Raw genomic sequence first — 17014 nt, 5'->3', positions numbered from 1 at the left:
GGATAAATGTGAACCAGTCAATATTGTATATCTGGATTTTCAAAAGGCATTTGACAAAGTACCTCATGAAAGACTCCAGAGGAAATCAGAGAGTCATGGGATAGGAGGCAGTGTTCTATTGTGAATTAAAAACTGGTTAAAACATAGAAAACAGAGAGTAGGGTTAAATGGTCAGTATTCTCAATGGAGAAGGGTAGATAGTTGTTTTCGTCTGTGCTCACCTTGCCCTCTGGTGGCCAGAACCGGTGGCTGCTATGAACTGCTATAGACTGTCTTGCTGTTCCTGCCCGTTCCAGACTTTAGCCCAGTCCAGTCCGGATCTTCCGGGCTGCCAGACTTGCTTGCTTGGATTGAACCTACACAGCACCCGTAGTTTCCTGGTGATGGTTGCAGCTGAGCTCCAGGTGCAGCTGGGCTTATTTGCCATTCTGAAACCTTGCTGCTTTGCCTTTGCATTTCATCTAAGGCCCTGGTATGTTGGTGTTTGTTGCACTTCAACCTGAGTTTGTTTCCTTGCTCTTGTTCTTGCCTGAAGCCTTGCCTGTTCTAGTTAGTCTATGTTTAGTTTAGGGTATTGCTTGTTTACTGTATTGCTTGTTTCCCAGTCTTGTGTCTTGGTTATATGTCTTTGTCTAGTTCTGGGTTTATCTGTGTTTGTTCCCTGCTTCAGTGGCTGCTTGCAGCTTTCAGTTCAGTCTCCTGTCTAGCTGTGTTTGTTCCCTGTTTCAGTGGCTGCTCGCAGCTTTCAGTCCTGTCCTTTAGCCTATCCTTTCCATGCAGTGGCGTAGCCACAGGTGGGCCTGGGTGGGCCAGAGCCCACCCACTTAGGGTTCAGGCCCACCCAAGAGTAACACACGTTTAGTGGTAGCTGGTGGAGATCCCATGCTCTATCAGCTGAAGACTTCCCTTTCATGGTAAGCCAAGGTGGAAAGAAGCGTTTTCTCGCCAGCTGAGATATTTTTTTTGGTGGTGGTGGTGGTGAAGAACACTTGGTGCCCACCCACTTCTTGCCTAGGCCCACCCAGAATCTGTTGTCTGGAAACACCCAGAATCTGTTGTCTGGCTACGCCCCTGTTTCCCTGCCTTGCAGTCCCTGTGCTGCCTAGCTGTTAGCCAGTCCTGACCTGTCCTGTAAGTCCTGCCGGCCACCTGAAGCCTTGAGCTCAACTCTTGGTGGAAAGTGGCCAGGTGCAGGTGAAGCCTACTGTTTGTCAGAGATCTGCCCTGTCTCTAGCGTGGGGTGGTTTTGCCTGCCACTGCCACTCCTCGGCAGTGGCCCAAGGGCTCACAAACCTAGTTGCTGCTTTGAAAACGTGACAATAGTGGGGTTCCCCAGGGGTCTGTGCTGGGACCACTGCTTTTTAACATATTTATAAATCATCTAGAGATGACGATGCAAAGTTATTCAAAGTTGTTAAATCACAAGAGGATTGTGAAAAATTACAAAAGGCCCATACAAGACTGGGAGACTGGGCATCCAAGTGGCAGATGACATTTAATGTAAGCAAGTGCAAAGTGATGCATATAGGAAAGAGGAATCCAAACTATAGCTACGTAATGCAAGGTTCCACATTAGAAGTCACCAAAAGGAAAGGGACTAGGTGTCATCATTGATGATACGTTGAAACCCTCTGTTCAGTGTGCAGCGGCGGCAGCTAAGAAAGCAAACAGAATGCTAGGTATTATTAGGAAAGGAATGGAAAACAAAAATGAGGATGTTATAATGCCTTTGTTTCGCTCCATGGTGCAACCACACCTCAAATATTGTGTGCAATTCTGGTCACTGCATCTCAATAAAGATATAGTGGAATTAGAAAAGGTACAGAGAAGGGCAATGAAAATGATAAAGAGGATGGGACGACTTCCCTATGAGGAAAGGCTAAAGCGGCTAGGGCTCTTCAACTTGGAGAACTACTACTACTACTTGACATTTCTAAAGCACTACTAGGGTTACGCAGCTAAGGGAAGATATGATAGAGCTCTATAAAATGAGTGTAGTGGAATAGGTAGATGTGAATCACTTGTTTACTCTTTCCAAAAATAGTAGGACTAGGGGGCATGCAATGAAACTACAAAGTAGTAAATTTAAAATGAAATGAGAGAAAATATTTCTTCACTCAACATGTAATTAAACTCTGGAATTCTTTGCCAGAGAATGTAGTAAAAGCAGTTATCTTAGCAGGGTTTTAAAAAAGGTTTGGCTAGCTTTCTAAAAGGAAAGTCTATAAGCCATTATTAAAATGGACTTGGGGAAAATCCAGTGCTTATTTCTGTATTGTACTGTTTTGGGATCTTGCCAGGTACTTGTAACCTTGATTGGCTACTATTGGAAACAGGATGCTGGGCTTGATGAACCTTCGGTCTGTCATAGTTTGACAATACTTATGTTCTTAAATTTCAAAAGAAGGGATAGAACTGTAGCCCTTTACACAGACAAGGAATCTTGGTAGATCAGGGGCCATGGTCATAATATAAGAAGAATGGGAGGAAGAGAATGGAGGGGGGGGGGCAGAAGAATCAGGAGTAAATTCATGATACAGCTTTCCTAGATAGGTGATGGAGACAAAAATAATCACAGAACTGAAGAAATCATTGCATAAGTGTAGAAGACTCTTAGTTTTGAAGGAGTGAAAATATGTATGAACTTATATTTTCAGGTGTGTTGACCTCATTTTAACCTCCAGAAGTTTCAGCGACCCTTATGCTTGCCCCACCATGCTCATCTTCTCCCTCCCAAGACATTCTCCTCCACTCTCTCACCAACCTCCAAAGCCTGCCTTCCACCTCCCCTCCCCCCCCCCCCCCCCCCCCCCCATTCTCTTTCCCACTACCCAGATCTTTGGATACCCAGGACCTTATGAGACTGGGAGACTGGGCATTCAAATGTAAAACTGCATAAAATCTGTTTTACTGTTCTGGGATCTTGCCAGTACTGGTGACCTGGACTGGCCAAAGTTGGAAGCAGGATATTGGGCTTGATGGACCTTCAGTCTGTCCCAGTGTGGCAACATTTATGTTCTTATCAGCCTTCATTTGTTTGCAAACACCTGCATTTCAGTTTGTGGGACTCAGTGTGGTACAATGTGTTTCAAAAGGGTGGCCGGGACTAAGTGGTTGTGTGGGGGCCACATGAAGAATATGGTATTCTGTATATATGCATCTCTCTTGAGAGTATAGGTGTGTATCTGAGGGGGGGGGGTGTCTGTGTGAGGGTATTGGAGGTGAGAGATGGGCAAAGATGTGTATGTGTGTACCTCTTGGTGTATAGGCTTTCTGTCCCCCTTCCCCTCTAGAGGTTTTCCTGCTCCCTTCATACTCACTTTCTTCTACTGATGGAAGTTGGGGCCCACTATAACAGTGGCTCCATATTTCTTGACCGCAGCTTGGCTTGATGGTCATTCATCTGCTGTCAGGGCTTGGATACCCAGTGGGCTGCTACATAACAGCTGTAACCCTTCTCCTCTTCTGCTGCTGAGAGTTAGATCCTCAGCAGCAGTGGCTACTATATATTTTGTATTCACAGCCCTTCTGTTCTTCTGCTTACAGGGGTTAGGGTCCCCATTGGCACCACTCTACTACTAAGAGGGAGTCTCCTATTTTTGTGCTGATGGAGGTTGAGGTCCCTGTAGTTCTGGCTTCTCTTCTGGCTCATACTTTATATGAACTCTAACTCCAGGATATTGTCCAAGCTTCTTGGGAACCCTATTATGTTAGTCGCTTGACCATATCTTCCAGTTTAATTTATGTACCATATGAAAAAAAAAAAACTCTTCTCAAAATTTGCTTTTGATTCAGTAGTTGATAGTTTCATTAAGTGTCCTCTTGTTATAGTGTTTTTGACAGATTAACAACCATCTCCTATTTAACCATTCTGCTCCATTAAAGATTTTACATACTTCTATCATATCATCTCTCAGGGCCTCTCTTCCAATCTGAAGAGCCACCTTTTCCAGTTCCACTATACCATTTCTGAGATTGGGTGACACTACAGACGTTACTCAATGTGCAATTATACCATGATTCTATATAGAGACATAATGATACTCTCAATTTGGTTCATCCCTTTTCGTATAATCCAGCCATTCCCTACCCAGTCCTCGGAGACACAGCTAGTCCCATCGGGTTTTCAGGATATCAACAATGAATATTCATGAGTTAAATGTGCATGCAATTGAGGCAGTGCATGCAAATCTATCTCATGCATATTCATTATGGATATCCTGAAAACCCAATGGAGCTAAGTGTGCCCCGAGGACTGAGTTGGGAATGGCTGTAATACTGGGCTCAAAATTTCAACACATTAACCACTATAATGCCAAGATTATTTTCTTGGGTGGTGATTCATAAATCAGAACCCTGCTTTTTGTAGTTGGAAATATTTCTCCCAATGTGCATCACTATGCACTTGTCCACATTAAATTTCATCTGCCATTTAGATGCCTAGTCTCCTAGTTTCACAAGATACTTCTGCAATTCCTCATAATCTTCTGCTGGGTTTGTGTTTGTCTTTTTGTTTCTTGTGAGTTTTTTTTGTTTGTTCGTGTGGGGGGGGGGTTGTTTTTCTTTTTATTTATATATAATTTAGAACTTGCATATTCAAGAACAAATATAAGAAGGTGAAAAAAGAAGAAAACAAAAAATATAGGAAAAGCAGAGTAACAGAAGCTACACAATGCTGTTTTAATGACTTTGACTAAAACTATGTCATCTGCAAATTTGATTACTTCACTTGTTGCTCTTATCTCCAGATCACAGTACAGGCTCCAGTACAGATCCTTGGGAAGTGTGTGTGGAGGGGGGGGGGGGGGGGGGCTCTGTTTCCTGTGTTTTAGCCACTTTTGAAACTAAAATAGGTGCATACTTTTATAGAACATTTCCAATCAATCAGTCTCTCAGCATCTATATATAGCCACACAGTTATAGAATTACCCCCTATCAGTATAACTAAGTGATTTACATTAGGACAGCCTTTTTGCTGGCCCAAATTAATCTACATAGCTATATGAATAGCAGCTGAATATCACCTACTATCAGTAGAATTAGGAGGAACACCCAGGCTCAGCCCCAGCCTGTTAGTAATATTTGAATTTATTTTGTAGTATGTTTTATTTTAAGAGTAATATAGCAAATTTCTGTATTGTTTTAAGGAAAGAAATTGTTATTGTTATGTTTTATTACACTTTGTATGTGGTTTGTTCCCCACTTAGACTATTATAGATATAGTGGGTTATAAATAAAGTTTTATTATTATCATCTGGATAGTGCCGGGCAGTCTGTAAGAATTTCCAACAGCACTATCCAGACATTGTTGCCGAAAAATGATGGATAGGGCGACTTATCATTCTTGCGGCTGTAGCTAAGAGGACAATTCTCCATTACATGGCACCCACATTTACATGCCACTTGAGTGCATAAATTACAGAATGCTGTTATTTACGTGCCTAAGCCTGGATTGGCCGCTGTCGTGGACAGGATGCTGGGCTCGATGGACCCTTGGTCTTTTCCCAGTATGGCATTACTTATGTACTTATGTACTTATATCTGTGAACATGACAGAAGGATGACTAAGTGCTATTCTGTAACAGTGTGCATACATGGCACAGTGTGTAAATGCAAATGGGCATATAAGAATATAACAGAAGAACATAAGCATTGTCATAGTAGGAAAGACTAAGGTCCATCAAGTCCAGTATCCTGTTTCCAACAATGGCCAATTCAGGTCACAAGTACCCAGAACCAGGGTCGTAGCCAGACCTCGCTGGGAGGGGGGGCCAGAGCCCGAGGTGGGGGACACTGTTTAGCCCCCCCAGCCGCCATATTGGACCACCCTCCCGCCACCAACCCCCCCTGCCGTCGCCCGCTGCAGCCGCCGCCACATTGGACCCCCTCCCCCCACCAACCCTCCCCCGCCGCCATCGCTGCCCGTCCCACCACCGCATCAGATACCTCATTTGCTGCAGCCGAAGAGAGTTTTCTTTAGTTCAGCGCCGGAGTAGCGCCTTCGTTCAAGGAAGTTCCTGCTGTGATCAGCTGTTTCTGATGCCTTATGTGCAGGACGTAAGGCGTCAGAAACAGCTGATCACAGCAGGAACTTCCTTGAACGAAGGCGCTACTCCGGCGCTGAACTAAAGAAGACTCTCTTTGGCTGCAGCAAACGAGGTATCTGTTGCGGCGCCGGGCCGGCGGCAGCGACGGGGGAGGGTTTGTGGCGGGAGGGGGGTTCAAGGGGATCGTCGCCAGGGGGGCCAGGGCCATATCTACGGGGGCCTAGGCCCCCTCAGGCCCCACGTAGCTACGCCACTGCCCAGAACAGTAAAACAGATTTTAGGTACTTAGCTTAGAAATAAGCAGTGGATTTTCCCCAAGTCCATCTTAATAACGGCTTATGGACTTTTCTTTTCAAAAAATATCCAACCCTTTTTTAAACCCTGCTAAGCTAACTGCTTTTACCACATTCTCTGGCAACAAATTCCAGAGTTTAGTTACACATTGAGTGAAGAAATATTTTCTCTGGTTTGTTTTAAATTTACTACTTAGTAGCTTCATTGCACACCCCCTAGTCCTTGTATTTTGGAAAGGGAAAACAAGCAATTCACATCTACCCATTCCACTCCACTCAGTATTTTATACAACTCTTATCATATCTCCCCTCAGCTGTCTCTTCTCCAAGCTGAAGAGCCCTAGCCGCTTTAGCCTTTCCTCATAGGGAAGTCGTCCCATTCCCTTTAAAATTTTCGTTGCACTTCTCTGTACTTTTTCTAATTCCATTATATCTTTTTTGAGATGCAGTGACCAGAACTGCACACAGTATTTAATGTGCTGGGCTCCCACTTACATGTGTATTTTAAGTTACATCCGTCCTTGCTGCTTTTATGCAACCACAGTTATGCCGCTTCTATGGCTGGTGTAACTGCAGGTGTGTAAATGGTCAGCATGCGAACACCAGTTTACACTAGTATTCACAATCTGGCGCCTCTCACTGTGTATCCTGAAACAATGGGGTTGATATTCAATTGTCAGCGGTGAGCGTTTTTTTTCTAGGCTTCAGAAGCGTTATACCCAGATATTCAATGCCAGGCCATGTCCAGGCACGGCATTGAAAATCCGGGTTTATGCAGCCGGCTATCTCTTATTTGGTTAAGTGTGATATTTAGCACTTAACTGCCTCAGCGATATTGCGTAAAGATTGGACTGTGTTTTATGCAATCCAATTTGGCCGCTTGACGTAGGCAGTTAAGTGCTGAATATTGACACTTAACCACATAACTGCTGACTTCACCCCCAGACCGCCCACAAAATAGCTGGCTCTCAGTTTCACAGTTTGTGGTGATATTCAGTGGCACTGACTAGTTAAGTGCCGTTGAATATCAGCGGATAGCCCCAAACATGTGATTTAACCAGCCAGGAACCACTTCTGGCTGGTTAAATCGCTTTGAATATCGACCCCACTATATCAATGCAGCATAATATAGCACATACTGTAAAAATTGTTTAAACAGTTCTTTAATGCAGCCATGTTCACCTGCACCCCCCTCCCCGCACTAGGGAAGGAAAGGGATATGGGCATATAACATGACTATAAAATACTCCTCCCTCCCAGTTTTATCACAATAAATATTAACATCATATAAATACAATGTATTAGAGTAGTAGTAGTAGATGGGCTGTTGTTTGAAATGACGTGGGATATGTCAACATCATATCCCATTTGGGCTGCAAAAACTTGAGGGAACAGTACAGTTTAAGGGGTGTATGAAAGAGGAGCAGAACTTGGGTATGATCGTATGTGATGATCTTAAGGTGGCCAAACAGGTAGAAAAGACGATAAACGCTAGACGGATGCTTGGGTGCATAGGGAGAGGAACGGCCAGTAGGAAAAAGGAGGTGATGATGCCCCTGTATAAGACTCTAGTGAACATTGTGTATAATTCTGGAGGCTGTACCTTCAAAAAGATATAAACTGGATGAAGTTGGTCCAGAGGGCAGCTGCTAAAATGGTCAGCGCTCTTTGTCATAAAGCATATGGGGACAGAATTAAAAATCTTAAAATGTATACTTTGAAAGAAAGGCAGGAGAGGGGAGATATGGTGGAGACATTTAAATACCTATGAGGCATAAATGCACAGGAAGCAAATCTCTTTGAATTGAAAGGAAGCTCTGCAACAAGGGGACATAGGATGAAGGTGAAAGGGGATAGACTCAGAAGTAACCTGAGGAAATACGTCTTCACAGGGTGGTGATTTTGTGGAATGGCCTCCGAAAACAGTATCTGAATTCAAGGAGTGGTAGGGAGAATAGATGGCATGGATGGGCAGACTGGATAAGCCAAATTATCTTTATCTGCCTAGTGGTTAGTGCAGCAGACTTTGATCCTGGGGAACTGGGTTTGATTCCCACTGCAGCTCTTTGTGACTGTGGACAAGTCACTTAACCCTCCATTGCCCCAGGTACAAAATAAGTACCTGAATATATGTAAACCGCTTTGAATGTAGTTGCAAAATACCACAGAAAGGCGGTATATCAAGTCCCATTTCCCTTTCCCTTCCCTATATTTCTATGTTTATTAACCAATGAAAATGAGCAGAAAGCACTTTTGCCAATAATAGGGTGCACTCTATGAAAATACTGCGTACTAGCTGCAAAGAGAGTACACTAGCAAACCATTGCACATGAGTGAACCGTCATTTACACATACACTTGTAGGCACACACTCTTTTGGAGTGTATAAATACTGCGTTCTCTTGACATTGCTCCCTTAATGACAAAATAGCTAAGAAAACACAAATAAAATGAACATTCCCAGAATTGACAAGGAAATTGATATGAAACCAACATTTTCCTGCTGTCCACCCCTAGAAGGTATATCTAACCTACATTATTTAATACTTGCTATTGTAACCCACCTTAAGCAATTAAATTGGAAAAATGAATAACAAATCTCTAAAAATAAGTACATATTTTTGTATATTGAAGGCAAAAATTATCACAGCAACAAGCACTCCACATGAATCGTTAAAATTTGCCAGTACATTCAACGGGGGCAATTTTTGCACTTCAGTTAAACTGGAACCAAGCTGTGATAAATCTGCACCTCCAACAAGTGAGTGAAAAAAAATCTGTATCAACAGAGAAGGCCATGAAAAAGCTTGTTCTCTCTTCACATCAGAACATACGAATGGTTTCTTTACTACTGAAAATAAACTTTTCCCACTTGTCATACTGGCCATAAGGGCCAACAATTTCAAATGACTGGGGGTGCTAAGCACAATACAAATTACCTCTCCATGGATACGGTGAAGGAGTCTACTCAATATTGGGGTGCTCAGCACCTACTGGCACCCACAGAACTGGCTCCAATGGTACTAGAACATGTACAATACTGTAAAATCCAGCTGCAGAATCAGCTGGAACACACACATTCTATCTTTATCAATAAAAACAAATAATCAGGTTTATATCAGGTGCCAAAGTACACCAAAGGAATCGATATGATCCTTGCAAACAAACTTAAAGTAATTTTTTTTTAGCAAGTGTTTATATTTTAAAGACAGAACTGTCTCATAGGTAACACAAACTATTTTCCTAATGCATCTCGCAGTGTGTGCTCGATTTAGGAATCTTACACAGATTAAATACTAATTTGTATTGTGCAACAGTAAGCTAAACCAAGTTTTTCATGTAAAGTTTGTCCTTACCCGGGAATCTAGGTTATAAGCCGTCTTCTTCAAATCCTGCAAAGCCCGCTGCATAAACTCAAATGCATGGCAGTCAACACAAGGACGGCCTGCAAAAGAAGGGGATTAGAGCAAATTTGTCACAAAAATATACAAAACTCCAAATCCAAGAAACAGGAGAATGATGCTTTTCATTTAAGATAAATAAATAAATAAATAAATAAATAAATAAATAAATAAATGCACAAGGGTACGTACTGTCCTGAACTGCAAAATGGACCTGAAATGAATGCAAATATTTCCTACACTGTTCCATAGACAGTGCACTACTATACCATAAAGCAAAGATACTTACCTGTAACTGGTGTTATCCGAGGACAGCAGGCTTAGTCTCACGTGTGGGCAACATCATCCGATGAAGCCCCAGTACGGACACTGAATTGCTAGCATTAGACAAAGTTCTAGCAGCGCCCCACCATGCATGCGCTGGTGCCTCCCTGCCCAACGCTCGAGCAAGAGTCTCTCAGTCAGGTGAAAAGCATAAAGAGGATAACCAAAAACAACTCCTAGGGGAGGTGGGAGGGTATGTGAGAATAAGCAGCCTGCTGTCCTCAGAGAACATCAGCTACAGGTAAGTATCTTTGCTTTCTCCAAGGACAAGCAGAACACATTATTTCCACATGTGGGAGTCCTTAGCTACCAGGCTCACTGAAAATGAAAAAGCTAGGTGTAAGTGCAGCCTGCAACAGAATAAAACAGCCTAGGAGGGTGGCGTTGGATTCCAGACACAGAACAAATTCTGAAGAACTGCCTCTACAAACCAACTGTTGAGTCGGGTGTCCTGATCCAAACAGTAATGGGATGTGAATGTGTGGACTGAAGACCACGCTGCAGCCTTGCAAATCTCCTCTATGGAAGCTGATTTCAAGTAGGCTACCGACGCAGCCATGACATGTCCCTCAAGGGTCAGGCCAGCCTGGGCAAAAGCAAAGGAGATGCAGTCTGCTATCCAGTTTGAAAGTATGCATTTGCTGATGGCCACCCCAAACCTGTTGGGTTCAAAAGAAATGAAAAACTGGGTGGGCTTTAGTCTACTCCAGAAGGCTAAGGCTCACTTGCAGTCTAAAGTATGTAGTACACTTTTGCTAGGATGGGCATGAGGTCTGGGAAAAAATGTTAGAACAATTGACTGGTTAAGATGGAACTCCGACATGACCTTAGGAAGGAACTTGTGGTGTATGTGGAGGACTACTCTGTTGTGGTGAAATTTAATATATGATGAGTGAGTTACTAGGGCTTGGAGCTCACTGACGCTACGAGCTGAAGTGACTGCCACCAGAAATAGAACTTTCCAGGTCAAAAACTTCAGTTGGCAGGTATCCAGAAGTTCAAGAGGAGCTTTCATCAACTGGGTAAGGAATATGTTGAGATCCCATGACACAACTGGAAGTTTGGTAGGGGGTTTTGTCAACAACAAACCTCTGATAAAGTGAACAACTAAAGGTTGTACAGAGATGGACTCACCTCATACACACTGACAATAAGCACCGGTTGCACTAAGATGAAACCTACAGAGTTGGTTTTCAAACCAGACTCAGAGAGGTACAGGAGGTACTCAAGCAGTTTTTGTGTAGGGTAAGAGAAGGGATCTAAGGCCTTGCCCTCACACTAGACGGCAAACCTTCTCCATTTAAAAGAGTAACATCTCTTAGTGGAGTCATTCCTGGAAGCCCGCAAGATAAGGGAGATACCCTCAAGCAATCTGAGGGATTTGAGTTCTATGCTTTCAGCATCCAAGTCATGAGGGACAGAGATTGGAGGTTGGGATGCAGAAGGGACCCCTCATTCTGTGCGATGAGGTCAGAAAACAGTCCAATCTCCATGGATCTTCTGAAGACAACTCCAGAAGAAGAGGGAACCATATCTGTCGCAGTCAATGAGGAGCAATCAGTATTATAGTGCCTTGGTCCTGCCTGAGTTTCAGCAAGGTCTTCTCTATCAGAGGTATAGGAGGATACACGTATAGAAGTCCTCTTCCCCAATGTAGGAGAAAGGCATCTGATGCTAGTCTGCAGTGTGATCCAAGCCTGGAGCAGAACTGAGGAACTTGTTGTTGAGATGAGTGGAGAAAAGATCCACCAAGGGGGTGTCCCACTCTCAGAAGATCTTTCGGGCTATGCCCATGTTGAGAGACCACTCGAGCAGTTGCAATATCCTGCTGAGTCTGTACACCACACAGCTGTTCTTGCCAGGAAGGTACACAACATGGAGGCTCATCCCGTGAAGGAGAGCCCATTGCCACATATCTATCGCTTCCTGACACAAGGAGTAGGATCCCTCACTCCCCTGCTTGTTGACATAAAACAACGTAACCTGGTTGTCTGTCTGAATTTGGATATTGTGGTTTTGGAGTCAATCTCTGAAAGCCTTTAGAGCATTCCAAATGGTGTGTAGATCGAGGAGATTGATTTGAGGATGAGCCTCCTGAGCAGACCACTGACCTTCAATATGAAGCCCATTCACATGTGCTCCACAACCTAGGTTGGATGCATCCATTGTTAACACGTTTTGATGCAGTGGAATTTGTAAGTCCCAGAATCAAATTGGACCGGATCGTCCACCAGATAAGAGCGTGAGCAAACTCTGGCAGGATGCAAATGACATCTGTTAGATTCCCTGTGGCTTGAGACCAACTGGGAAGCTAAGGTCCACTGGGCTGCTCTCAAATGGAGCCATATAATGGGAGTGACATGCACTGTGGAGGCCATGTGGCCCATCGGTCCAACATTTGCCGAGCTGAAGCCTGCTGGCTGCTGCAGATATGCGAAGCAAGAGCTACCAAGGTATCCGCTCTTGCTAGAGGTAGGAAGGCCCAAGCTTGCGCTGTATCTTGCAGGGCTCTTATGTACTCCAGTTGTCATACTGGATAGAGATAGGACTTGGGATAATTTATGACAACCCCAGTAGCTCTAGCACCTGAATAAGTCAACCGCATTGACTCGATTGCCCCCTCCTGAAATATGTACTTGACCAGCCAATCATCCAGGTAAGGAAACACATACAGTCCCAGTCTGTGTAGATATGCTGCGACTACTGTAAATCTGAAATACCTCCAGTGACTGGGAAGTATTAAAATGTGGGTATAGTTCAGGCCTGCAGAAGGCCCTTTGGGAGATAGTGGGGGGGGGGGGGGGGGGGGGGGGAGAAGATGTGGGGCATATTTGCCAGAGGTGGAATCATGATTTACAGCCCAACCAGCAAATCGATCTTAGGAAATTGGCGGCCCGCATACCCTCGCTAACAGGAAACGCCACATTACGGGAATGCCAATACAGAATTTTATATAGGGCGTACATGTCCAAGCCCCAGGTGTTTAAAATTGGAGGTGTTCCAGACCCGCTATGTTCTAAGTGTAGGCAGGGGGAGGGGACGTTGTTCTACTCCCTCTGGGAATGCTATAAGATTAAATCCTTTTGGATGCAAATAGCTCACTACTTGGAACAGGTGGTAAAACATAAGATACAGTTTTCTCCCCTGGCGATATTGTTAGACAATTATGAAAGCTTGAAATTGACACACAAAGGGGCCCAGCAGTTTGTTCGTAAGGCCAATATAATTGCGAAGAAGCTTATTATGAATAATTGGATGCAGGCTGAACCGCCAGACTACTGGCATTGGAGAAACAAGTTGTATGAGTTGCTGCTGCAGGGAACGTAGGGTGGTGGGGTCCTCCCCAAAGAGAAGAAAGAAATTCCTGGAGATATGGGACGGTTATATCCAATCGCTATCTCCGAGGGCGCGCAGTTTTGTGTTAAACAGATTATGAAGGATGTCAAGGGATATATATATATGTTTTTTTTGGGGGGGGTGGCGGATTTTGGGGGGGAGGGTGGAGGGAGGGGAGGAAAAAGAGGAACTGTTTTGTATAAAACTTTGCTGAAACTATAAGGTGCATTGTTATATCGGAAATTGTTTCAAGTTCTACCTGGTTGTTTTGAACCAAAATGTTGTACCTGTTTGATTAATAAAAGAAGATTTAAATTAAAATGTGGGTATAGGCATCTTACATAAGTACATAAGTAGTGCCATACTGGGAAAGACCAAAGGTCCATCTAGCCCAGCATCCTGTCACCGACAGTGGCCAATCCAGGTCAAGGGCACCTGGCACGCTCCCCAAACGTAAAAACATTCCAGACAAGTTATACCTAAAAATGCGGAATTTTTCCAAGTCCATTTAATAGCGGTCTATGGACTTGTCCTTTAGGAATCTATCTAACCCCTTTTTAAACTCCGTCAAGCTAACCGCCAGGGAGCATAGTCAATCATTTTCCTGAATGAGTGGAAGTAAGGTGCTCAGGGAAATCATCCTGAACTTTTCTTTCACCAGAAATTTGTTCAGAGACCTTAGCTCTAGGATGGGCCAGAATCCCCCACCCCACCCCCCGTTTTCTTGATCACAAGAAAGTACCTGGAATAGAATTCCTGCCCCTCCTCCCCTGGTGGTATGGGTTCAACCGTTCAGACCTGCAGAAGGGTAAGTTCCTGTTGAAGCACTTGCTTGTGCTGAGAGGTGATGTAAGACACTCTCGGTGGTCAATTTGAAGCGTACCTGCAATGGACTATTTGAAGTACCCACTGATAGGAGGTTATAAGGGACCATCTGTACAGATAAAAAATGAGCCTCCTTCTAACTGGTAGGTTGTCTGAGATGGATACTCTGCGTGGCTATGCTCTGCTGGCGGAAGTCAAAAGCCCGTGCCCTGCTTTGACTGGGGAGCCAGCTGGGACTTCTAGGATCAGGGCTGGCGAGGCCTGGGACGGGGGTCTTGAGTCGCCTGAGTAGACCGAGCAGAAGGCCGGTACCTATGCCTTTGAGAGTAGTAGGACCTGCGCCTCTACCCAGTCAAAAATCTTCTTGTTGAAGAAGATGCAGAGGGAGGTTGCCGAGAGAGAGTGGGTATTAGTGTGCTTTTTAATGAGATCAGCAACTTTTTCCTCTTTCTCTCCAAATAAGTTGTCCCCTCAGCTGGGTACGTCCGCCAACCTCTCCTGAACAGCCTATTCCAGGTCAGAGACACGCCAGCCACGAGTCTGTGCATCCCCACACCCATTCCGGAGAGTCTGGATGCAATATCAAAGTGTCATAAGCGCCCATGGCCACTCCATCTGCTTATTGACCAACTGGTGAAGTTCGGCAGCCTGATCCAAAGGGAAAGCATCCACCAGATTAAGTGTACTATTAACTAGTGACTCCAAGTAAAGGGTCATGTAGAGCTGGTAGGACTGGACATTTCCTCCCAAATGTGGTAAAAGTGGTTAGCATAGCAAGTTTTAAAAAGGGTTTGGACAAGTTCCTGAATAAAAGTCCATAAACTATTATTAAGGTGGACTTGGGGAAAATCCACTGTTTATTCCTGGGATAAGCAGCATGAAATCTATTTTACTGTTTTGGGATCCTGCCAGGTACTTTTGACTTGGATTGGTCACTGCTGGAAACAGGATAATGGACTTGAAAGGCCTTCTGTCTATCCCTGTTCTGATGGTCTCAAGAATTCTTTCAGCTGGGACTCCTGAGCAGGTGATTCCACAATAGATTCTGAGGTTACGCTTCAGTGCGGTGGGGGGGGGGGGGGGACACCGCCCCACTCCTTGCAGGATAATCTCTTGCCGAATCTTCCTTCCCTTCAGGAACAGGCATGATCCATGGAGTGCCAGCCTCAACCCTTAGTACACCATCAAGGCTAACCGTGTATCTGTTCCTCCCTGGGGGTGGCAAGGGTTTACAGATCTCTGGGCTCAAGGTGACATCATGCTCCAATGGCAACACAGGGCCTCCTGCCACTTCGGTTGCAGCAAGTGAGCTTCCCAGAATTACAACTATACCTGGCCAACCAAAAACATCTGTTAGCCCGCACACTTTCACAGTCATCTGAACAAGTACCTGCAGTTTATCTTTTCACTTATGACCCATCAGTAAACCAGTAAAGAAGCATTTTTAAAGGAAAAAATAGTGGAGTCCAGCAAAAGCGACCATGGATATGCATCGTAGAGTGCCATCTTGAGTCCCCTTCTCTCCTACATTTTTAATTCTCTCTCTCCATGAGCTTCACTTGCACTTACATGGATCAGATTCTACCTGTAGAAAATGATGCAAGTTGAAGAAAGGCTTTTCTTGCGTCTCTGGAGGATGTTTATGCTGAGCAAGAAGAGCTAAAGTGTCCATTACAAACCAACTGACAGCTCTACACCGAAAACAAATGCTAGTTTGAAACAGATGCTACAGTACTGAGAAAAAAAAGGTATTAACCCAAAGTATTATAATGTGAATTGAGATAAAATAATGTATAAAGCAGGATCAATAATATAGATGAAGAATCATTGTGTAAAATAGTAAATGACTCCCTAGTTTTCTTAGCTGAGTTAATTGGCTGATTAGAATCAGGTGCTTAAATAATTGGGTAGCAAATAAACCACCCTGCAGAGTGAATCTGCACAACTCAGTCTGAGTTTCTTGTCCTATTTAAAATTACAAAAAGTCCTGACTTTAGTCTTCACAATGCAAGTTAGTTGTAATTCATCATGCTGTCGTCGAACATTTAGAGGACCTATGAAAAAGAGTAGTTGATATTCACTTGTCTGAACAGAGTTAAAAGAATATTTCTAAATATCTGTCAGACTACAAATGGTCAAAGTTGAAGACTACAGTGACTTTACCCAGGAACAGAGTCATCCTGCCAAAATTACTCCCAAAGCAAACTAGAAAACCATCTACAGCGGTGGATGATCTAGATAATGCCTCTGCATATCCATTCAAATCACTTCAGCGCTACCTGGGTACAGGCATGCAACAACCTCAATATTTGAGGGGGGGCTGAGCCCAAAGTGGGGGGCACATTTTGCCCTGCCTCCCTGCTGCTCTCTGTCCTCCGCTGCAACCCCACATACCTGGGATGGCGGGGGTCCCCAAGCCCCACCAGCAGAAGCTTTCCTCCAGCGCTGTTCGCTGCCACATCACCTGCCCTGCTTCCCCTCGTGGCACACAAGCTCGGTTTAAATGAGATTGAGCATGAGCAAAGCTTTGCACATACTCCATTGCACTAAAACCGAGCACGCATGCAGGGGGGGTGGGGAAGCTGGGCAGGCAGTGCTGCGGTGAACAGCGCTGGAGGAAAGCTTCTGCTGGCAGGGCTTGGGGACCCCTGCCAGCCAAACCAGCAGACCCTAGGGGGCCCGAATCCAATTTGGGGGACCCAGGCTCCCACAGCCCCCCTGTGGCTACACTAGTGTCTGGGTAGTGCCAGAAAGATCTGGAGGTGGAGCTATGGCAGAGCTGGAAGTTA

The 17014-nt window shown here is 44.5% G+C and overlaps 1 protein-coding gene across 1 annotated transcript in view; it reads right to left on the bottom strand.

Annotated features, from left to right (window-relative positions):
* The window catches only part of C2H4orf48 (chromosome 2 C4orf48 homolog), a 66109-nt gene that overhangs the window by 31235 nt on the left and 17860 nt on the right, over window positions 1-17014 (bottom strand). The window contains exon 3 of the mRNA XM_030192576.1: window positions 9696-9784. Coding sequence (XP_030048436.1) covers window positions 9696-9784 — 89 coding nt within the window. The remainder of the gene's footprint in view (window positions 1-9695; window positions 9785-17014) is intronic.

Source organism: Microcaecilia unicolor, chromosome 2, assembly GCF_901765095.1.
Source record: "Microcaecilia unicolor chromosome 2, aMicUni1.1, whole genome shotgun sequence".
Classification (NCBI taxonomy): Eukaryota; Metazoa; Chordata; class Amphibia; order Gymnophiona; family Siphonopidae; genus Microcaecilia; species Microcaecilia unicolor.
This window is presented reverse-complemented; position numbering and strand designations above follow the sequence as displayed.